Below are 24,042 nucleotides of genomic sequence, written 5' to 3' on the forward strand. Positions count from 1 at the left end.
TGCGATACGAACTGACAAAAATCTAATTGCACCCTTAGTTACTGGGGACATTCTCTTGCCACCTCTAAATGTGGAGGTCATTCCAGGTACTGTACATGAAGCTAAACGGCAGGCTCAGAACCAAGCAAATCAGATTACGACTGTACAACAACACAGAAAGGCCTCCTCTAGTACGCCCCGAAATGTAGGCACACGGCCAAGAAGCTCTCACTGATTCAGAGAAACAACTATTCCACCGTCCGTAAATGCATCTGTAATTGCCGATTTACACTCAGACACTGCCAATAGTATGCATTCAGGAGTTGATGAGCATTCTGGATCTGCCTCTATTTTGAGCCTTTCTTCTGCTTGTTTCCACCCAGATCTACAATCATGTTCTTGCAGCTTCATCGATGGCGATGCTTCCTTTTGTTAAGCTGTATGAATCCTTACATGAAGCACTCAAGGATCAGTCAGCATTGATCATCATTTTAAAAGAAAAGATGGAAAAATTTGAATCCTTGAATACGTTTCTTCAAACTCTACTACGTGAAGCCGATCAAACGACACGCTGGCAAGAGCGTCTAAGCGATCTAGCCGCTCGACATCATTGTCAGAACGATACCTTGTCCGACTGCCTTTTAGAAGGCGTTAAATGGATGCGTCACTCCACTTCCATGGTGCCCCAGAAGGCAGGCACTGAAAACTGTTGATCTTGCGAGGGCACCTTTGGACCAAATCCAACAACCTGCCTTACATTCCAGTAACAACCCCCAGAAGGCAAAGGCCACGTCAAGTCCAGTATTGAAAATTGTTGACCCACTAAAGTTCCTATAGATCAAATCCAACTAACTGTTTCCCAATCGGACGATAAGCAAACTTATATCCAAATTTCAACAGGCAATCTTGAAAATAGGCTATGTATTGAAAAACCATTAAATATGGAAACGCCTGAACAAATCACGAAATTGAATCTTCAAAACAAGCAGACTACAAGGACCACCTTGGCAAGTCCATTGGCCTCATTTGGTATATTTGAGGGTGTAGCTAAACCTGTCATTTCAAACCAGTAGGTAGCCCCTCAACTTGCTACAAAATTACCAAAGCCTCACGGTATGTTTTCAAAAAAGGAAGTACAAGGCGTTAAAAGCACCCAAGGCGCCACTAAACAAAAGAAATTCATCAGAAACATGGAATCATCAACAAAACTTGGCTTGTTGCGCAGAAGCGAGACCACCGAACTTTGTCAGCCATAAGTTTTGACCTCTCGTTTAGGCTGTTTTAGACCCTCCTTTGAAAAAACGGTGAAGAGCGGACTCTGAAATTGAAAACTCTGTGTGCGTCACCTGGGTCAGCAATTAACCTCTGCGATTTATCGACCTATTCTGATGAAGAAGTCGTCTCCAACCAATCTCTTGAACAATTGGTGGCTCGATCTCCTGTGGCAATCCGTGTGGCAGCGGGTGTTTCACCGAAGAACAAAAAACCGGCTGCGTATTGTGAAAAATACATCGATGGAAACGCTGAAGTTCCTGACCGAAATCCACATTTGATTTCAAACTTGAATCCAAAATTAAATTTAATCCAGAACAAGCAGGTTCATCACACTTTTCGTGTTCTCTGAACTCTAATTCTAGAATGACGACACAAACTTGCAAATTGAGACTCCAAAAACTTCACTCGGACGATTTGTGAAATTAATTTGAATTGTTACAATGTCATGAAATTATTCAATTGTATCGCTTCACTTCGTACAATTTTGTCCAAAAGATATCAAAATTGTTGAGTAGGCCACCGAGAAACGCGGTGACCAAGCTCTTCTGCATATTGCTTCAGCCTCGGTCCGAAATACTATTTTGAAAGCGAAGAATTGTTAGTTTTTGGATTCGATATAACTCTTGAACCTACTGCATTAATAAATAGCCCAGCAGATTTGAGTCCAAGGTCTAAGGATCAAGAAACTCGTGCACAAAATGTGCCCATTTACAAAAAGCCATGACAATTTCATCTTCCACGCGATATTGCAACAAACACCCCCCCAAAGATTCTCAAAATTGGAAGCCAAATTGACTAAACGTTTGGCTCGGCACTAGCCATGACAGGAGGTGCGTGAGTGCTTGTGTGAATTTCTATCTTGGAACACAAGAGGGTTCACTCACCTATTTAATGACTTTGATGCTGCGCTAGAAAATGTCTTTGTAATTTGTCTTCAGGAGACCTGGTTAAGTGAGGCCCCGTCAAGGGATGGCTATGTCACTCTTTTAAATCCAGCCATCAAAAATCCAACAGGAAGGCCATCTTCAGGTCTTCTGATGTTAATAAAAATCAACTCCTGGTGGTCAATCGTGGATTCATTCAATCCGAACCCTTTTATCCAAGGAGTCCATCTGCAGACGAACAACGTAAACATCTCAACATGGAAACGCCTTCTTATCATAAATGGGTACTGGAAGCCAGAAAAAATCAGTACCAGGATGTTTCTGAACACAATCACACAGCATATTGACAAGGTTCTAATCACATTCAAGAATCTTTCGATTATTTGCTGTGGGGATCTAAACTGTACATGGTTTAAATTAGATTATGAAAAACAAGTATTTAGAATTTTACCAGTTGACGAGGTATCTGTAAGGGGACAGTTGTGGTGGTCCGCACTCTGAAATCAAAACTGTCAAATGGTTAATGGAAGTGAGAGGAGATCAACTGCCTAATGCAACTTGCTCAAATTCAAAATCACAGACAATCATAGACTACTTTTGGGCGTCTGGCAATCTGTTTGAACAAGAGATGACTCTAAAAGTATGCAAGATGATTAATAGCGACAATGATTTCCTCAGATTTATCTGTATGATTGAATGGACACAGTTTTCTAAGACGCATGAAATTCCACTCTTGGTTAATGCTGGGGGAAATCGTCTTCGAATCAACGGCACACAAATCCAAAATCTGAGTCCGCGGTTTCTCAATCCGAATGTTGCTCAGTCGGTAGACTATGCTCCCTTGCTTGCAGACTATCACCGTTCGAGTCTCTGAGCGAGCTATGGGCGTCATGCACAAGCACTTATCAAGTAATCTCCTCACAAATGCCAAGAGAGCGATGCGACAAGACATAAGATCGCTGAGAAAGACAAAAGACTCTATCAAGTGTGGGGCGGCAATTAAATCTGCAATTAGACTACGACGGCAAGTGTATAGGAACTGGCTGAAATCTCAAAAGATAATCAAACAAGATAAAGCTGAGGCTATAATGAAACATCTGGTATCCAAGAACTCTCGTGAAATCTGGGCTATCTTGAATACGGGTAACTCAAAATATTCTGCCTCTCTTTCTAATGAAATTGACGCTCCCAAACGGGAATCACATTGTGCATATCTATAGCAAACCTACGAGTGAACCAACGATCTCGTAAAAAAATTATCTAATTACATGGGACTTGAATATAACCTTGCAGGATATTGAAACCGCCATACGTGGCTTGACAAATTCTCATGCTGCAGGCCCGGACTTGATCACAAATGTGATGTTGAAAAAAATGCTTCTCAATGGGCGAACTTCATCGAGGCCCTATTTGTCACTTTCCATCTCAAAGCAGATCCCGGAGTCTTGGCGTGAAGCAATCATGGTGCCAATATACAAGAACGGCAATCGGGCCGAACCTAACAACTATCGCCTGATTGCCCTGCTGGACACAATTGGAAAAATCTTTGCCACCTGTATATTTATAGTGTTTTTAGGTGAGAGAGATAGTTTGGCCGATAGAATGTCTGTATTACTTTCCCCTTGGTACGGTATGGGCCTAATTGCTATGGCCTCTTTAAAAATCAGTTACCCCCCCCCCTCCTGTTTTTGCTGACCTGTCCTGTCTGAGGATGGAGTAGCCTTCTGGTAGGGCTAGCGTGACGGTAGGGCCTGATGCCTCATGAAGCCACGTCTCAGTGATGGCTAGAATATCTATGTTATGACTTACTATTAGGTCATTGACTTCAAGAGCGTGAGCATTAAGGGAGCGTACATTGAGTAAAGTGCATTTAAGTTGTAATGCAGGGTTGTTGTTGTTATTTTGGGTGGGGTGTTGTGATGTTTCATAGCGTCAAGCTTAGGTTTTATGTGTTGTAGATTGTGAGGATTGGGGATGCGGCTGTTTGTACTGCAGTGATTCGTATTCAGTCTGGGGGTGGTGCGTGTTCCTAGCTGAGTATTTCTGAGTGCTATCTGTAAAGGAACGGCACTGATGTTCATGGGGCACGTGCGTGTTCGAAGTCTGAGGAGTCTGGACAGACGATTAGGTGCATGAGTGAGTGATTGTATGTTTTGGTGTGTGGGGTGAACAGGCCTAGTTACCAAGGTCATGGTGTGTAAGTTAAGGTAACTGGCATTAAGATAGAGTGTTGCATCCTGTAAAGATTCAATCTGGTGTTACGGGCGAGTAAAGTGCAAAGCATGCTAAGGTAGAGTGGAAAGGTGCACATACTGAGAGAGAGTATAATTAGCAATTAGGCTATTTCAGAGTGTGCTAAGGTGTAGACAGCTAGGCTGTGTCCACAAGCATAACGGAATGCTAAACCAGGTAGGCCAGGGCAGTGTATGTTTAACAGTGGCACGTGTCAGGGTAGGCTAAATCAATAACTTTCTGGCAAGGAGACAAAGGCAGCTATGGCAGAGAATGATTATCACTGGCAAGTGGCAGGGTATGCAGAATAGGCTAAATCAAAAACATTCTGGCAGAGAGACAATGGCAGCTAAGGCAGAGAATGATTATACTGGCAAAGTGGCAGGGTATGCAGAATAGGCTAAATCAAAAACATTCTGGCAGAGAGACAATGGCAACTATGGCAGAGAATGATTACTGGCAAAGTGGCAGGGTATGCAAACTATGCATGCCATAGGGGCAGGCTAGATCAATGGTGCCATGGGCTTGGGCAGATGCAGCAGTAGCTAACGGGATGTGCCGGTATAGCGAGGCAGACAGAGATACCTTTTTAGTGCAATTAGAGCTGTATGCAGATGTGCCAAAGCAGTGAAGACTAGGCTGCGTAAGACATACTAGGCATTTCACAATACAACACAGTAAATGTAGGGGATGACTGATGTGGTGAGATCAAGTGTGCAGGGTAGGGCAGACATCTCTGATGCAGCACACGCTTAAAGTGTGCAGCTGTTGTAATGATACAGCAGTGTCAGTGGTTGCAATGGTTCATCGAGTATTCTCCGTTTGTACAGAAGTGTGGGCAGTTATTTATGAATGAATGCGCGATTTGAAGAAGTGACATTGAGTTCAACGTGCTTACCTAGAGCAGAGCAGCGACAGCATTCCAGGCCCCCGGCTCCTCCGGCTCCGACCGGTTCTACACAAGGGGTTCCCCAGGAGGAGCCCTTTCCCCCTCTGGACCCCTCTGGCTGATCTCCATGGACAAGGGAGAAATTTGAAAGGTGTATGGAAAGGCTGGCTAAATCTGTGGACTCCTCTGAGAGATTCAAGACTCGCAACTGCAGAACAAACTCCTACAGACAGGAATGACAACCGAACCATCACCAAGAGAGGAGAAAAATCCCTCTACCTAACTCCATACCTCGCAAATAAACAGTCACCAGAACGAACCAACCCAACACACGAATGAACCACAGCAGGCAAACAAACACAACCACGCAGAAGAATGGACAACGCTAGAAAGTACAAAAACATAATCAACGCAATAACACCTTACATCACCAAAACAAGAGGAACTTCCACTCGACACCCACCAAATTTTGAAGAAGAACCTGATGAAAACAAAAACCGAAGAATTAACCTAGAAGAACTTTTCGACGACACAGACGCACCTCTACCAACACCTCAACTAGAGACCGACCTGGAAGAAAACCTTAACACCAATCAGAAGACAACGCCGACCAAAAAGCTCAAACCAAACTACACCTTTAAACTGCACTGCAACCTAATAAACGCAAGATCCATGTCAAAACACTCAACAGAGATCTTTGACCTTCTCTGTGACAACGGCATTGACATTTTATTCGTCACAGAAACATGGCTGGACGACAACTACAAAATCACACTCCAAAGCTGCCTCCCAACCAACTTCAAATGCCTTCAGGTAAACAGAAAAAATAAAAATGGATGAGGCCTCGCAATAGCATTCAAAGGACAGCGGAAAAACACCCAGATGAACCTCTCAACATCAACTGCAAAACCATGGTCATACACCTATCAGCGAATCCAAAAACATCACATTCATTCTGGTGCACAGACCACCGACATACGATGCAATCTTCGTCGACAAATTCATTGAAGCCATCGCCAATATAGCCATCAAGCATGAACATCTAATAATCATGGGGCACTTCAACATCAGGTGTGAAGAAAAACACACCAACTCCCAACACTCACTAATTGGACAGCTAACAACCATGAAACTGCAACAGTTGGTGAAAGGGGCAACCCACTCAGCAGGACACACCCTCGACGCAATCTTCGCCAAGGAAAAACTTATGACCACGGCACCGCCGATACAAATATTGTGGAGCGATCATCTCATCATCCCATTCGTGATCACACTATGGGCATCTGTGTTGGTCTGGTGAGATAGCTGGGACGGAGGATAGAGATGTTTTTGTCGTCTTGTCCCACATTGGTACAAAATATACCCATGCCCTTAGTATGTTATTGCTGGGTTGGAATGGGTAAGGAAAAAACAAATCTTTGGAAGGTTATAGAATTACGGAAGAAAATCCATGACATATTTTAAAACGTTCTACGTCTTAAGATTTCATAGATTTTATGGACCTTGTGGTCTAATTTGAACATTTAATCAATTATGCCTTTGCCATTGTCTACCACGCTGTTGTTTAAATGCTTTTCTGGTTATTGCTACTTGTTTAACTTATAACTATGCTATAACTATGCTATTTGTCATTTGTTATCTTTGTTATTATTGCTTAACCTAATTTGAATTAATTAACGTTGATTTCTGTTATTAGGCCCTTTGTTTTGTCCAGTCGATTTGTATTGATTTTTATCTTCATTTGTGTAAGGTTCTAAATGAACTAAATCACAATAATGAAATTATTACTAAACATAGAAAGGCAATTTTTATCTAATTTTAAAATGTATTTATGCAGGTTGTATCTAGATATTTTATAGGGACATATTTAATGTGTTGTATTATTATGTATTTTCATGGTTTTTTTTAAAAAACATTTTTATTATTTTGAAACATAAACTACATGAGAAATCATACACCCCAGCATATTTGGGTACCTAATCCCCTAACAATTCAGCAAAGGTCCCCCTCAATTCCCCCCCTGCTTCCCATCTTGTGTCCCGTTCTCTGGCCCCTACCCATCCTTCTCGCCCCCTCCCCGTTCCAAAACATAGCATACTTGTTTGTTGCGCCCTGTATATCCGGAGTTCATGATCCTGTCCCCCAGTTTACCATTTCTAATAATTCTTTATCCCACCAGATCCCACTTTCCCCATATCTTTTGAAATTTCCAGAGGCAGCCTTTGTGCTTAAACACCCTCTCCTCCAGGGTTTTACAGTGGTCCATCGCCTTCTTCCATTTAACCACTGTCTGCATCTCCTTAGCCCCCCATTTAGTTGTCAGATCCCTCCTGGCCTTCACAAGGCCTGTATTGATGAATTGCTTGCACCCCCGAAGCTCACTGTGTCTCCCAGAATATGCAATAGGACCACTTTAGGGCAACTCAGTATCTCTCTGCCCCTCCACCCCCCACCCCACCAGTTGAGACATGATCCTCAGCACCCTATCCCAGTATGCCTTATCTTTTGGACAGCCCCATATCGAGTGGAAGAAGGATCCCACCTCACGTTTACACATCAGACATAGCTCATCTGCTGCCCTTCCCAGCTTTTGTAGGCTGACCATTGAGTATAACCCCCGATGTAATATCTTAAGTTGCACCAGCCATACTCCACTTCGGCTTCATTGACCACTATTTGCATCGCCACCCATTCTTCCTCTTCCAATGTTCCCAGGTCCCATTCCCACTTGGGTCTAATCCTATTTAATTACTGTGATGTAAAATTACTGATCATCTGATACAATATCGTAATGGCATTCTTCCCAATTCCTTCTGAAGAAAAGATTGACCTCAAATGGTGTGTATTCTGGGATGTTCATCTCCCTCCCTAATAGGGTTTGCATTGCACGTTGTAATCGTGTATGCGTGCATTGGCCTTTAACCTCAGGCCTTATCTTTTGCGCATTCGAGAAAGTTCCCCACTTTGGTAATCCCACTTTTAAACCACCTATTTTGACTGTCCATCTTATATACGTCTGGTTTGTTTGGGTTTTCCCATAGTGGTGCTATCTTGGTAACCCATTGCCCCTTTAACTTCTTTTCTTATCTCGATGATCCTATACCCTGCTGATAGTACATTTTGTTTGTCCTCCCGGACTCCTGTACAGTACCTGCATCAGGGATTTATTCCTCATATCATCCTCCAACCTTGTGTGAGCTGTATTTGTACCCCCAAACACCCATTTCGTTGGCAAATACCAGCTGTGATGCCCAGTAGTATTTGCGCATGTCTTGTACCCCCTAGACCACCTTCCCACACCGAGTTTTTCAAATACTTTAATGCTATCTGAGGATTGCCCAGTCCCCACATGATTCCTCTCAGCAAAGAATCAATTTTGGCAAAGGTAATTCTGGGCACATTTACGAGGGTATTCTTAAATACCACAATAATCTTGGTAGCGTAATCATTTTAAATAAGGTAGCTCATCTATTAGGGTTACAAGGGAGGGTTGGCCAATGTTTTGCATCCTCCTCTAGCCTGTACAGGAATAGTTGTTCCTCTCTACGTATTTTAATCCCCAGGTAAGTGAACAGCCCCTCTTTGATCTGCAAAGGACGCTCTTCCAGGATTACTTCGCCCCTATCTTTCACTGGGACATTAACAGATTTGCTCCAGTTAATCCTGAAACCACTATATTCCTGGAATTCCTGAATTATGGCAATGGCTCTGCGACCCATTAGTTCTGTTCACCCAAGTATATTAATAGGTTGTCCGCGTGCAATAAAATGCGGTCTTCCCATCCCCCAAGCCACACAAAATCAGTCTGATATTGGTCTGCACGAATGATTTCCGCGAGCTGTTCAATTGCAATAAGAAAAAATAAAGGAGACAACAGGCATCCCTGCCTTGTTCCCCTTTGGAGTGAGAAGCTTTAGACGTGAAGCAGTTCACCCTGATCTTGGCTCTGGGGTTAGTATACAGTAATTGAACCCACTCCATATATTTACACCCAAAGCCTATCTTTCCTGTTACATCCCAGAGGAAATCCCATCTGACAGAATAAAAGGCCTTCTCTGAGTCAAGTGCCCTAATAGCATGTGGACCCTTCACTTCTTTCATCTTCTCTAGCGAATTGTGGACCCTTCTGATGTTTGTTCTGATGGCCCTTCTTGGTACAAAGTTACATTGATCAGAGTGGATCAGTCTGCCTATCACTCGTATCAATCTATTCACCAATACTTTTGCCAGTATCTTCAATAAGGAGATCACCCTGTATGAGGAACACAGCTCTGTTTCTTGTGTATTACCACAATGGTGGCCAGCCGCAGGTCTTCTGCCGGTTCCCCATTATCTCTACTTTCTTTGTACCTCTCCAGCCTTGGCTTAACTATGCTGTCTCCTAGCCTTTTCCAGCACTTGAGGGGGAGTCCGTTTGGTCCGGGGGTCTTCCCAGATTGCCAACTGTCCAACTGATTCTTCTATTTCCTCAATGGAGGGCTCCTTATCCAATTCCTCTCTTGTGTTCCTATAACATGGGTGAGGACTCCCTCCCGAAGTATTCCTTAATCCCATCCACTTCCAGTCCTACTCTTTCCCCATACAAATCTCGGTAGTAGCTGGTGAGTTCCTCAGCTATATGCTGCCTTCGCTTATGACCACTGTCTCAGCTCGACATAAACTACCTAATCCATCTCAACCCTTCCACCCTCCTTTCTAACCATGCCAAAATTTTCCCGGCCTTGTCCCCCATTCCATAAACTCTGGCTGCCCAGTGCACTTGTTTGGCCTTGTCAGTCGCTTAAACTTTAAAGCAGAGAATGGCCTGCTTTAGATCCCTCTTAGATTGTATCATCCTCTCTCTGGGGTGCGTGTCCTCCTTATCCTTAATTTCTTTCTCTAGGTCTGCTGTTTTGCCTCTTCTGTTCTTCCGGTGCTGGCCAATCTCTAGCATGGCCCTTCCACTGAGGACCATTTTATACGCTTCCCATAGGGTGTACCTGCTTTCTACTGTTCCCTCGTTTAAGGTAAAGTACTCTTCTGTCCATTTCTTCAACCCCTTCATTATGACCTTGTTGGTCATGTAGTATGCATTTAGCCTCCACTCCCCTTGGCCCTTTGGCTAATTCCCAGTTATTTTCATAGTTAACGTGGCGTGGTCTAAGATACCCCTTTGTAGATATTCCGCTTCTGTAACCCCTCACCTCTCAACAAGGGAGAACAACATTATCTATGCAGAAAGGTGTTGCATAGGCTCCTGAGTAAAATGAGAATCTGCTGTCCCTGTGATGTAATTCTCTCCATATGTCTTTCAACCGAATCGCATCAGCAACCGCTGCCAGCGTGGTCTTTGCCCTGATTAACAGGATGCCTCCACCCTGTGTGGTTCTCTCCTTCTCCTTACACACAACATTGTTGAAGTCTCCGCCCAGTATTGTGATATATGCACCAGATTTTGCCAACCTACCCGGATCTCCATCAGGAACTCCGCTTGTGGAGGCGAGGGTTCTTATACACTCAACACCAACATACTCTCAATCCACGGTTCCCCTACTATCAACACGTATCGCCCTTGCTCTTTTTTACTTCCTTCACCTCCATGGGGACAGTGCCTCTGACCAGAATAGCGACTCTCCTCGTTCCCCGATAGTGACCCTTGTGTTCAACCACTGAGTATTGCCCCTGGCCCAGGAAGCCACATGAAGTGCCCATTAGGTGTGTCTCTTGTAAAATAACTATATCCGCCCTATGTCTGCCTAGTTACCTCAAGACAACCCCCTTTTATTTTGTCATTCTGACGTTTCAATTCCCTTTTTTTATGACCTCCTGCCATTTTCCTTTAACATAATGTACCCAGCCTTTCTTGGCCTTAAAGGCCCACATTTGAAATGGAGCCCCATTGATCTGGAGGACCCTTCTGAGGTGTGTGTTCTGCCAACCAAACAAACTCCGAAACAACAACTGCTAACTCCCCTTTTGAACTCCTGCCCACCCCCCCAGCCATCTCCCATGACTTGGACCCTGATCTCCCTGTAGCCCCCCCCCACCCCAACCCCACACCATGAAGTATCTGTCGACCCCAGTAACCCCTACTGCTCATTCCAGCCCTTATTTAGGGCCCCAGGATCTGCAGAGGGGGGGGGGGGGGCTACGCGAGCTGGCCGCTCCGCCCCAGTTTCGACAGTTGCGTGTTGCTTTTTCTTAGCATGTCTTCTCTTTTCCAGACTCTTCTCCCTCCTCCATTGTCTATGGCCTTGTTGTTGCATCTGTTCTTCATGCTGTGGCTTGTGGTTCTCATGTTTCTTGAGCCCTGGTTTCTTTTGCCTTCTCCTTTCCGGAGGCCGTGTCCATTTCTGTGGCCATAGCCTACCCCTTTGGTTCTTTCCTTTGTTGTGTGCTGACTGCTTCAGCCCAGTCCCATCCTTCCATTGGGCACGTGAAAAACTGGGCTCCCTGTGGACCGCATACACTGAGAGTCGCAGTATAGATTGTGGCATACTTTATTTCTTTTTCCCTAAGCTTCCTACGCACTGCATCAAAGAATTGCCTTCCCTTTTGAACAGCCATGGTAAAGTCACAGGTGCCCCAATACAGCAAATAATTGCTAATTTGCTAAACTCTCGTGACCGGGACATGATCTTTGAGCGTCAAGGAAGAGGGGGGCCCTGGACTATAATGCAGCAAAGATCGCCATTTACCTCAATCTCCATTTTTGTCCAATGCATTGTCTACATCCTAACAGTGACCCAGATTTAAATTGATGGCTAAACTCTAAGTCACCTAGCTATAATTCAGAGGCAAAATTTTAACATGCTCCTAGGTTCAGTGCAAAGGTTACCATCAACATTCTTCTAGAATTCTATAATTGGCTGCATTCTACATTCTTCTATATTCACACATTGACTTAAATTCTTCATTCGCCTAGATTCAGTAACCAGTCTTGATTTCGAGGGCCGGTTGACCGGCTAGCACAGGCAAAAAGGGCAAGATGCAGATGGGAGCTGCCCCTGCGAGCCAGCCCCAGCTCAGGGCTGGTTGCTTGGGCAGGGGCGACCTGGTTGAGCCACCAAGAGCGAGTGTCCTCTGGTCACGTGACTCAACTCGGGGACCAGGCAGGGACCAACGTGCCTACCCGTGAGCTGCCCTTTGCCTCAATCCCTAAAGGGTTGCCCTGGGCGAATCACCTGAGTAGGTGTCTTCTAGTCACTTGACTCAGACCACGGACCAAATGGGGACATGGGAGGGTGGGCATGGTGTCACAGCCTAGGTATCTTCGTATAGGCGTGACCGGCTGGGCGGGGGGTCAGGTTGCAGGAGGGAAAATCCATGTTTTGAGGGCCTTCTTGAAGACAAGGTAGTCCTCTAGGAGGCGAAATGGGAGGATGTAGCGGGGAAGGTTGTTACAAATGAACAATGCACACTAATACATGTGGTTCACACATGTTGGTTGAATATTAGTGTATCAATACTGTGAAAAGCAAAACAAACATTTCCGATAAATAGGTGAATGCTGAAACATGAAAATGAAACTATTTTTGGTGCTTGGAACAGCTTGAAGCAAGTAAGAAGGTTTGAAAAAGATATATTTCATATTATGTACAATAATTGTTTATTTAATACATTTGCATGTTTTGAACAGGTGATGCAAGAGAAGAAGGTTTCACCCTGGATGGAGGTAGTTCTCATACCAATGACTGGTAAAGCTAGTCTTTACCCAGGATTATTTCTTTTCACTACTCCCTGCAGGATGGTACGGCCTGTGCAAAACTTGACACTGGGCAAAGAAGAAATGATTGGCACCCTGGAACAGGTAAATTAAATGTAAACCTTTGGTCTTTCAGACAGAGATGTAAAATATGCTCCTGGTTTCCAGTTTTGTTATTTGTCACATGTATTTCGTAAATGTTCTTGATGCCCAACATTTCTGGGCTGTATGTGAACTCCAGTATTTTGAATATTCCACTCTTTAACAGTAGCGGCTGGACAGAATAGTTGAAATCGTGGCTCCACAAGAACATCTGGCCAAATATGGCACAACATTGTATCAAATAAATGTCACTTTTCCATTGCAGCAAACTGCCGGATACCTGACAAATGTTCTTAGTTAAAAATATAAGAAACTTAATAAAGGTTTAGGCCAGGTCGACAAGACATCTATGTTTGGTCTCATAATCACGGAATTAAAAATGAGAACTAGAAACTTAATTTCCAAGTTCCAACATGAAACCGTTTTTACTTTTAAGGAATTTTGGGATCTTTGCCTCCATGTTCCCACTTGTAACAGTTATATTTTGCTTTGTTGCCTTGATAGCCCTAGGATATCTCCTTACCCCTTCGAGCATGTACTGCATCCCTTTCAGGGTTCTCTTGATCAGTGCCTACCGGGGCCATTGTCACAAATTCCAGCATATGGTACTTCCCTTCCAATACTTTATCTTGAGCTGTTGCTACAAATGCTAACATCTAGGTCTATCCTTTCAGTAATCATTTTCTTATTCTTGAACTTCTCAGTGACTCCAGGAATTGTTACTAAGAGTTCCACCACGCAACGTTTTTCTCCTGTATATTCTGTTGCTCAGTGGCCTTGGTACTATTCCCACAATTTCCAGCATGTACTCTTTTTTCCTCAGTCTTCCTGTTAATATGGATTTCTAGAATCTGACCTTGTGGACACATTTTAGATGGTCACCCTAGTTATGGTGAACAGGGAGCTCTCTGAGAGTTTAGCCAAAACCCAATCAAGGTAGCAATAGGGGGGCAGTCAAGGCTTTATCTCAGGAGAGTATGACCCTGTTCAGGGGCCCTCATTGAGTCCAAACCGAATGAGAGAGAATGATACAGTTTAGACAGCCAGTTCTAAAAATAGTTATTTATTTAGGCCTTTTGAACACAATGTAAAATTAAATTAGCAGGTAGTAGTATCACACAACACTCTATAATACAAATATATACAATCACCAGCATGCTCATCAACTATAAATCATCAAATAACTTTCCATGTAAAACAGGTAAGTAATGCAGATGCAGTTCAAAAGATGAGAACCATTCATAAGTTCAATTTCACGAACTTTAGAAGAGTATGGGGCCTTATTAGGTAAGACTTTCATAAATGTAAATCATCTTCCTCACCTGTGTCAACCCCAGACCTTTTTTCTTGGACTTGGTAATTATTTTTCTATGTCCCTAGGTGGAGGGGAATCTTTTTCCCCTCTCAACTAGTCTTTTACTCTTTTTGTGGGTGACGTTTGTCTCTACATAGTGTGTGATTGAAGTTGCAGTTAAGTAAAGTACTATGGCAGCGCACAGCATTTTAAACACAGTGGCTTCCATTTATTTCTCTTTAATGTACTTAAGTGAACCCCTAAGGGGTAAAGTGGGGTTTTCATCCCCTTTACATTTTATATAGTGAGCCAGCTCACCCCACCTTTTGTGGAGTGTTGGGAAGATGCAATGTATCCCCGTGCTAACTTACCTGATGACATTTTGGTATCAATTGCAAGTTAACTTGAATGGCTGGTGGCAGTGAAACTACTTTTATGACTTTTAGTCTTTATTACTCGCAGACTGTCAAATCAGCCGCAGTAATGCACAGGAGTGCCACCATCCTGCTAGAATGGTGGGCTCCTTCTTTTTTCCCATTTCTTGTTTGCTTGTTGTTACTAGGGTCTTCTTCTGCCGTCCTAGGCAGGAAAGACCCTAGTTGAAGTTTTGTCTTCAGCAAGAATCCTTTGTATGAGAAGGCAGGAAGTGAGGGAGGAGTCAAAATCTCTTCAGCCCTTTGTCTTTCACCTTGCCTGAAATGAACCAGTTCCCACTGAGGGGCTGGCTTTCCTGACAACGAGACCGCCCCTTTCTGTAAACTGCAGGGAGAGTTTGCAGACGCTGTGCTGTAGTTCCTGATGAATACATTGATCCTGGAAGCTGCTGACAAGCCGACCACTGGAACCAAATCTGAAGAGGAAGGTGAAGAAAAGACGGCTTTAACCATTTCCAGCAACCGGAGAGCCTGCTGTGTAACCGGAGTCTGATGTAACCCTTCATTTCAAATGACCTGGCGGTCCTGAATGCAACAACTCCTACCCAGAGGAATCCGCTAGTCTTGTGAAGACCTGAAAAACAAGCCATCCCTAGACGTGCTTTGACCTTGCTGGGCTGCAAAATGCCAATACGCAGGGACCTCGAGTCAGTGTTCAGTGCATGGTCTTCCGAAGTCCGATTTCCTCCTTAACTTTGGTGGACTCCTTCTGGACTTCCAGAGACACCATTTGAATTCCTGAAGTCCCCTCACCAGAGTGCAGGACCGAGAGAGTGAAGAGAATACAACCAGCAATATTTGTCCTTCATCTGGCTTCTGTAAAAAGGCGCAAAAATACACAGAGCTGCAAAAAGCTGATAAGAATCCATTGTTGGAAGCCTCCCCCGTTGATGACTGATGCCGGTTAACCTTCAGTGTCCATTTTTTCAATCTCCAGACCTAGAACCCAAGGACTGGATCCTGTGCTGCTGCATTCTGAAGGCATCCACCCAGAAGCTCTTCTTTTCTCCCAAGGCACTGTATTGGCTTGGCCAATACTTACCTTAAGTCTTGTGTGAATCCTGCGAGTCTGAGGAGGTGATTTGTGTGGTTGGGAATTCACCCATACCCTTTGCCTTTACTAATGGAAAGAAGAAACATACACATGTTGCAATATAGACTAGTAACAGGGTTGGTTTATTAAGTGATTCTATAATTGAATGACACTGTATGATCTGACCAATAGGGTCTACTATCCTTGAATTACCTATTGTAATGTAAAAGTAACTAACCAGGTCTTATTCCCAAAGTACAGCAGACTGCTATTCTGAATGCATAATTATTAGGTTAAAGGAATGGTTCGCCCAAACAATTTTAATGCAAAAAAAATGGGCAATAATAAAAAAATAGATTGAATTTTTTTTAAGTCCCTATGTAAAATTTTGAGCAAATGAAGCTCAAAATGTACAAAAGGAAGCACATGGGGGCATCCATTTTGTGAAATCGATGCCCGCCTGTGCTTGGTTTTGCTTTTGCGGCACTAATGAAGGAAAAGCCAGCCAGCTGTAGTAAACAAAAGCTACCACTGGGTGGCTTTTCCTTCATTGGTGCGGGGACTCGGAGGACGCTGACCGGAGACTACAGGCAGAAAAGCTGCAGCTGCATCTCGGTAACTGCTATTTATTTTTAAAAAAATAAGCACCGGGAGCTGCCGCGATCGGCATGGCTTCGTAGAGGCTCCTGGCTGGCCCGAGGCGCGGATCGTAACATCGCCTGTTCCAGCCCTCGTTTCTCGCCGAGAACGGCTCACAGCGTGGGGGAAGCACTGGGGCGCTGCATGGAAAGTGACACTCTGATCGGTGCCCGGCTCTCCGTGTTCGGACGCTCCTAGGTCCCGGAGATCTCCCGGCGGCAAGTGTCATGATGCCTACCCCCGGAGCACCAGGCCAGGCCCAGCACCCCCGGGAGCAGGCATCACGCCCCCGGGTAAAAGCCCAGCCGCCCTTTATAGGGGCTTTTTGGACTCTGTCCTGGCGCCGTTGGCGCCAGGCTCATGTTGGACATCAGTCCTGGCGCCATAGGCGCCAGGCTCATAAAGGGAAGTGTTTGGTGCACTTACCTGAAGCAGACCATGCTGCACACTCACCTGATGCAGATCATGCTGCATGAAGAACCAAGCCAAATGAGGCTTAGGAGGGACTATTTTTCTGAAGGAACTATTTTGTTACTTGGATGGGGCTGTGGAAGAATACTCACCTGGAACTTCTTCCAAGGCTATTTAAGCCACGCCCGGACAGCCACACTTGCTTCGCGTTGTTCTGCATCCCAGCAGCTGAACGCTCACCGTGTCTGCTCCTGCACCTGGACTCCAGCCACGCCCGCCTCGAACCAGGAACACCTGTAAGGAAAGAAGAGAAGAGAAAGGTGAAAACCAAGAACTTATTCAACCTTCTTACCTGCATCCGGAATCTTCACGCCAGCATTCCTGAAGGAAGACTTCCGTTTAAAAGCACCGCGTTGCTCGCTGCAGCGCCGCGCTTCACTCACCTGTTCCCGAGACGCCGCCCGGCTCCATCGCGGCTCTCAGTGCCGGTCGCCACATCCCTGCACGGCACCTAAGGGAGAGAAGAAGAGACAAAAGGTGAGCAAGGGAACACAAGAGGAAAGCCGGATTTTCAGCCATATTACTTACCGGCTATTCTTGGTGAACCATTCCACATCTCGGGTCGGCGCCACATCTCTGGCAGGTACCGCACCCCGGCCCCTATGGGGAAAGGACAAAAGGCATTGCTGGGGAATTATAAAGACATTTAGAGGGGTCGCCCTCATCACTGACTCACCTGATTTACCCCGGCAATTTAACCCCTCAACGCATCGCCTTTGTTCTGCACCTGAAATAAAGGACAGAAAAAGACAACATAAAAGGAGGCTCACACTTGAACTTTTGCATCTTCATACTTACGGCGTATCGCTCAGTAAAGTCAAGTGGATTTGCCAACGCCATTCTAAAACCAGTGAAGTAACTGGACGAACACGCGCCCCTGCACCAGAAGCAGGATGGAGAGTTCATCCTTCCAAACCATAAGGTGAGCTTAAACCAGGGATTTTGGAGGAAGTCAGAGGAGAACGAAGGGGGAAAGGGGGGAGCAAGCACATTATTCTGCATACAGTTAAACCCCTTTCTCATCTGCAGAAGGATATTCCTACGGGCCAGACAAGCAAGATTTGGGGGTCCAGTTCAATCGGTGGTCCGAATTCTGCGCATCACGCTTGAAGAGGCCACAGCAACACAGACCAGACCAGCGCCTCCGTGGGAGCCAGGTGAGCGTTACAGCAAGATGGCGGCCACTCCATTGGGCCGTGAGAAGCGAAGGAATGGGGGAGGGGCAGGCATCTAAATACGAGGGCCGCCGATGAACTGCCCGATCCCAGGCGGTCCCGCACCGCCGTAAAAAATCAGTGCCGTGTGCCCGCAGTCCTCTAGCTGGCCCCGAGAGGCTGGAGACGCCTACCCTTCCATCGGCGGAGGTGATCAGCAGCGGAGCGAGCGGAGGCGTATGTGGGTTGGAGGCGGCTCGGAGGAGGGATGAACCCGCTAATCCTGCGACGCCCCCGAATCCTATCTCACCTTCCTGAGGATCCCGCCCGGATACCAGCACACATCCCAGGCTGGCTGTCCGAAACATCAGGAGTAACGGTTTGAGCTCCCCGCGACACAGGAGGAATCCCGCCGCTGCAGACTTCACTCGCAGTGGAGGGCAGCAGCGCTTCACTGAGCCCAGTCCACATGGTGGTTCCGCCTGCCTCAAAGCATAGAAAAGAGGCCGAGGCGAACGGAGCGACATCGGTGCCACTACACACCGGAGCCCCCTGGGCCCTGGAAAAGGGGGAATACTCAGCCCAGCAGCAATCCCCGCAGCCATCGCGGAGTAGAGGTGAGGAGTGGGGGCACGGAACGCTGCAGACCCATCATAATCACAGTGGGGAGGAAGGCTAAAATGCAGAGTCAATGCCCTGCACATTATCCGGGGCTGCCACATGTAAAACTTCACCATAACATTATTGCCGGCCCAAAAATCATCACAGAATTTGCCTGATCTGACGCGGCACCCTCCACCCCAACTTATAATTCACCCATTTCGCCCTGCAGCAGGGTGAACAAGCGGATAGAGCACCAAGGGGGTGAAACAAAGATCAGTCTGGAGCAAACATGGCTAGAAGTGGAAAGTTATCCAAGCAAGCGGACATTGTGGCATTGATGGCCAATGCCTCAACTGATCGTTCAAAGAAAGGGGAAATGCCCGAGACTCTCCGGGGAAAAGGTTCCCGCCAACGAAGCACCGGCGAACAATACGGCGCAAATGGTAACTAAGAATGACCTGCAGGACCTACTCGCCGCACTGACAGAGGAAATTCATAAAAGCGCACAAGAAGTAACCAAAAAAATAAACTCCCTAGACAAGAGAATGATTGAGGTGGAGAGTAGGACGGCGGAGCTCGAGTCAGAAGTTTGTGACCAACGGTTTGAGGAGAAGGTCGACAGAGATAAAATCAGGGCGCTGGAGGAAAGGTGTGAACTCCTGGAAACGAAACAAGAAGATGCTGAAAATCGATTGCGGAGAAACAACATCCGCCTCTGGGGGATACCAGCATCCATACCAGACGCAGAGCTAAGAAATGATGTCTCCCAGCTGCTCAGATTTATCATAACTCTGCCGGATGAAGCGCCTCTGGAATTGGACCGGGTACACAGGGCGATGCTGAGATCAACTTCCAACTTCCCACCAGACATCCTAGTAAGAGTTCACTTCTACCAAATCAAAGAAGAAATTATGAACGAAGCACGACAATTGGGCGAAATAACATTCCAGGGATCTAAGATATCATTATACCAAGACTTAGCAAACTCCACGCTCCAGAAACACCGAGCCGTGAAACCATTCACAGAGTGGTTCAGGGGGAAGAAGATTACCTACCTTTGGGGATTTCCAACCTCGGTCAAGTTCACTTGGGAAGGGTCTCAGAGACAAATCCGCTCACAAAAAGAGGCCGACAAATTTATGGGCATCGGAGAAACAGGAGGAGGGTCGGACTCTGAGGAACCCTCCCAATCCCAGCACAAGAAATCTTCCGACGGAGCATGGTCAAAATCGGCCCGACGTCGCAGACCCCGAGGGCCACGTAGGAAAAACCCCAACCCCGATTGATATTCAGCTAAGTACACCCATCTATACTCCGGACTATGGAACTTTACAATGAACAGTGCTGTCCGCAGAGAGGCAGGATGGACGGATTTACGGAGCCAAAAGAAATCCCATGTTGGAGCGCGCTCTCATAAGGGCACAGAATTTGATACCCCGGGCAGTGCGGGTACACGGCATATCCTCTAGTTTACAGTTTACTCGGCAGCCCAGTTGGCCAATATAAGCGCATCAGGGCTACCAGTTCCCAGTGGCAGTAGGACGCTGTTCGCCCTACATGTTTGTTCTGGGGGGGAGGTGGAGGAGAGATGGAACTTTGAAAAGACAAAGGAATATTCTGGGTCTGGAAGTCCCAGTTGCTCGGCCCAGAACTTAAGACCACATCACGACAGATCAATGACAGCGACAACGAAGCATCACCGGAACATCGGAACAAATTCAGAAATGGTGGATCACATTCAGCAGACAGACACAAGCTTACTCTCAGATAAACAATTCTCTCATGGAATGTGCAAGGGCTTAACTTACCACGGAAGCGGAAATCTGTAGAACACAGGCTTGGACAATTAGCAGGGGACATCGTATTACTTCAAGAAACGCACTTACTGCAAGAAGACGACAAGAAGACGAACATGGAGTAAGATTTAACAAGTTCCGAAAGACGTACTTCGCCACCTCGGGCCAAAAGAAAAGGGGAGTGGCAATACTCTTAAGCGACAGGATCCCCCTAACAAAAATCACTGTAAAAAGAGATCCAGATGGGCGATTCCTCCTACTCAAGGGGATGTTTGATGAACTCCCGATCACCATAGTGGCAATCTACGGCCCCAACCCCGCCCAATCACGCATCTAATCCCTACCATTTTAGCATTCCAAGAAGGGCATCTAATCATGGGAGGGGACTTCAACTCAATGCCAAATCCCCAGATAGACAAGACCCTTCCACCCACCAAATCTGACTATGCACAAGCTCTTTCACTAGCCAAGCTATTAAGGGAAACGGAAACAGTCCATGCCTGGAGGCTCTTTAACGGGACCTCAAGAGACTACTCGCACTATTCCCAGGTGCATAAAGGCTTCTCAAGAATCGACCTCATTCTGATCTCAAGGGTCATATACCCATGCCTGGACGCAACAGATATCCACACTTGTATGATCTCGGATCACGCTCCAGTGTCGGCGAAACTAGCTATCTCAGGGCAAAAGCTCCCTGCACAAAAACACTGGAAGTTGAATGACGCTTTGCTGCTGGATGAATGCATCAGGATGGAAGTGGAGAACACGATAATCGACTACTTCAGAGAAAACACCACGGAGTCCTCTCCCATTAACATCATCTGGGACGCAATGAAGGCAGTCGTCAGGGGCTCTCTAATCAGTGCAGGAGCTGAACAACGAAGGGTCTCCAAGATAGCCGCTGCCAGGCTGGAGGAGAAGGTAAACCTTCTGGAGACTGATCCAAAAAGGCGATACTCCAGAAAGGCTGAGAGAGAGCTAAGAAAGGCCAAAACTGCATTAGAAATGCACTGTGCTGACCGCACCGCCAAATCCCTTGCCTTCACAAAACAGTTTGATTACATAAAGGGGAACAAAGCGAACCGAGTACTAGTGCAGAAACAACATCCTTACAATATCTGGAGCAGACGGCAAGATCCTCTATACTGACGTGGATAAAATTGCAGAGTTATCAAGATACCACTCAGAAATCATGAAAGGGTCAATACTGGAGAACCTCCCAAAGTATTTACAGTCAATCCCCAAGCAGGACACGATCCAGCTGGAGCACCTCGAAATCCCTATTTCAGCGGAAGAAATAATTGATGCCATCAAATCACTGAAACCCACGGCTCCCGGCCCAGATGGCTTATCCGCATCCTTTTACAAGAAATACTCCAGGCTCTTGGTCCCCCATCTGGTGGAATTATTCAACTCGTTCCTAACATCTGGCTCCGCCTCAAGGTCTATGGCGGAAGCATTAACAGTCTTGTTACATAAACCTGGGAAGGCTTCCGAACTAGCCGCCTCTTACCGCCCGATCACGCTCATGAACAATGACGGTAAGATTTTTTCTAAAGTGCTGGCGGGCAGGCTGGGGATGGTTCTGCCGGGCCTAATTGACAGTGACCAGACAGGGTTCATACCCGGGAGAGGAACCCATGACAATATCCGAAGAACAATAGATATTATTGAACATGCCCACAGGTCCGGGGACAGAATGGCAGAGATATCATTAGATGCACACAAAGCATTCGACCTGATGGACTTGGGGTACATGCGGGCTGTCCTGGAACATTTTGGATTCGGCCCGAACTTTACCAAATGGGTTATGGCCAACTACCAAATTCCTTCAACACAATTACGGGTTAATGGCAGGTGATCCGAAACAATACAGATATCTAGGGGCACCCGACAGGGCTGCCCACTATCCCCTTTGATTTTCGCTCTATTTATGGAGCCCTTTGCAGCTAAGATCAGGCAGAATACCAGGATAAGGGGGGTCCAAATAGGGGGCCAGGAATACAAAATCGCGCTATATGCGGATGATGTTTTAATAACAGCTTCGAATTTGGTGGTATCCCTCAATTCCATATGGGGGGGAAATTGACGAATTCGGAGCACTATCAGGGTTCAAAATTAACCTAGACAAGTCCTCAGCCCTAGCGATCAATGTCCCTAGCCTGGAAAGGGCAGCCCTTCGCCAGTTAATGCCTATCCCATGGGGAAAAGATACGATAGATTACCTAGGGGTGAGAATCACTAAGGACTCAGCCCAACTCTATGCTGCAAATTTTCCACAACTTATTACAAACCTTAAGAATGACCTAAAGTCCTGGTCCTCCAGGGAAATCTCCTGGTTCGGCCGAATTGCGGCCATAAAAATGAATATTGTCCCCAGGTGGCTATACGCCTGCACTGCAATACCGACCCGAATCCCAGCCCCAGTCCTGGTGGACATGCAAAAGAAACTGCAGGGATTTGTCTGGGGAGGGAAAAAGCCGCGCATTGGTGGGCTGGGGGTCCCAGACATCGCCAGATACACTCTAGCAGCTCAGCTATCACATGCCTTTTCCTGGGTACAAGAAGAGGATGCCCCAAAATGGAAGCAGATAGAGGAATCCTGATGCCCAGGCAGCCCCGCGGATCTCCCACACCTCCCAGAAAGGAAATCGCAAGCAAATGCAGGCCCCCTGGCGGCCACACTCACAACAGCCCGATGCTGGAAAGCAGCAGCTCGGAAATGGGGCATCAGGGGCTGCCTGGGCCCCCTAACCCCTGTCTGGAACAACCCAGAGTTTTCACCAGGCTGCAGCCCCAATAGTTTCAAGTCTTGGAGGGAGGGAGGACTGCTTAAAATGGGTGACTTCCTGGAGGAGGGCTCGCCCATTACATTCGAGAGATGCAAAGAGAAGTTTGGGGTGGAGGAGAGAGAAAGATTTCATTATACCCAGTTAAGGCACTGGTTATCTCACAGGGCGGTACGCGAGAAGTGCGCAAGAAACTAACGGCTCTAGAAAGCACCCTAACAACCCCAACAAAAAGAAGCAAAATCTCTACACTATATCGTCTCCTGGACAGGATTGACCCCACAAAAAAAGAAAGATACATGATAGAGTGGGAAAGGGACCTGGGTCGGGAAATAGAAGTGGAGGATTGGGCAAAAATATGGGCCAGGCTGCATAAAAGCTCACAATGTATTACTAATAGGGAGGTGGGTTATAAATTCTGCTATAGATATTACATGACCCTGGTCCAAATCAACAGAGCTAACCCAACTCTATCTGATCACTGTTGGCGGGGGTGCGCCACCCCCGGTTCTCTATTTCACATGGCATGGACCTGCCCAAAGGAGGCATACTGGAGGGAGGTGATTAAACACATCAAAGACATCACTGGACTCACTATACCTTGGGGTCTGGGGATTGTTCTCCTGGGGGAAACAGGGGGCGGGGCATTGCCAATCTCAGGTAACATACCTCGCCTGTGTACGCACTTACTCCTCGCAGCAAAAATCGCCATGGCCCGCCTGTGGACACATGAGGAAGGACCCTCAATAGCATTATGGTGGTCCAAATGCTGGGACATTGCAGT

General features: G+C 46.3%; 1 protein-coding gene across 1 annotated transcript in view; it reads left to right on the forward strand.

Moving 5' to 3' along the window:
- The window catches only part of POLR1B (RNA polymerase I subunit B), a 754,587-nt gene that overhangs the window by 544,232 nt on the left and 186,313 nt on the right, over window positions 1–24,042 (forward strand). The window contains exon 11 of the mRNA XM_069607790.1: window positions 12,878–13,048. Within this exon, the coding sequence (XP_069463891.1) occupies window positions 12,878–13,048 (171 nt within the window). The remainder of the gene's footprint in view (window positions 1–12,877; window positions 13,049–24,042) is intronic.

This window comes from Ambystoma mexicanum, chromosome 4q (assembly GCF_040938575.1).
Source record: "Ambystoma mexicanum isolate Mex_15411 chromosome 4q, UKY_AmexF1_1, whole genome shotgun sequence".
NCBI classification, from domain to species: Eukaryota; Metazoa; Chordata; class Amphibia; order Caudata; family Ambystomatidae; genus Ambystoma; species Ambystoma mexicanum.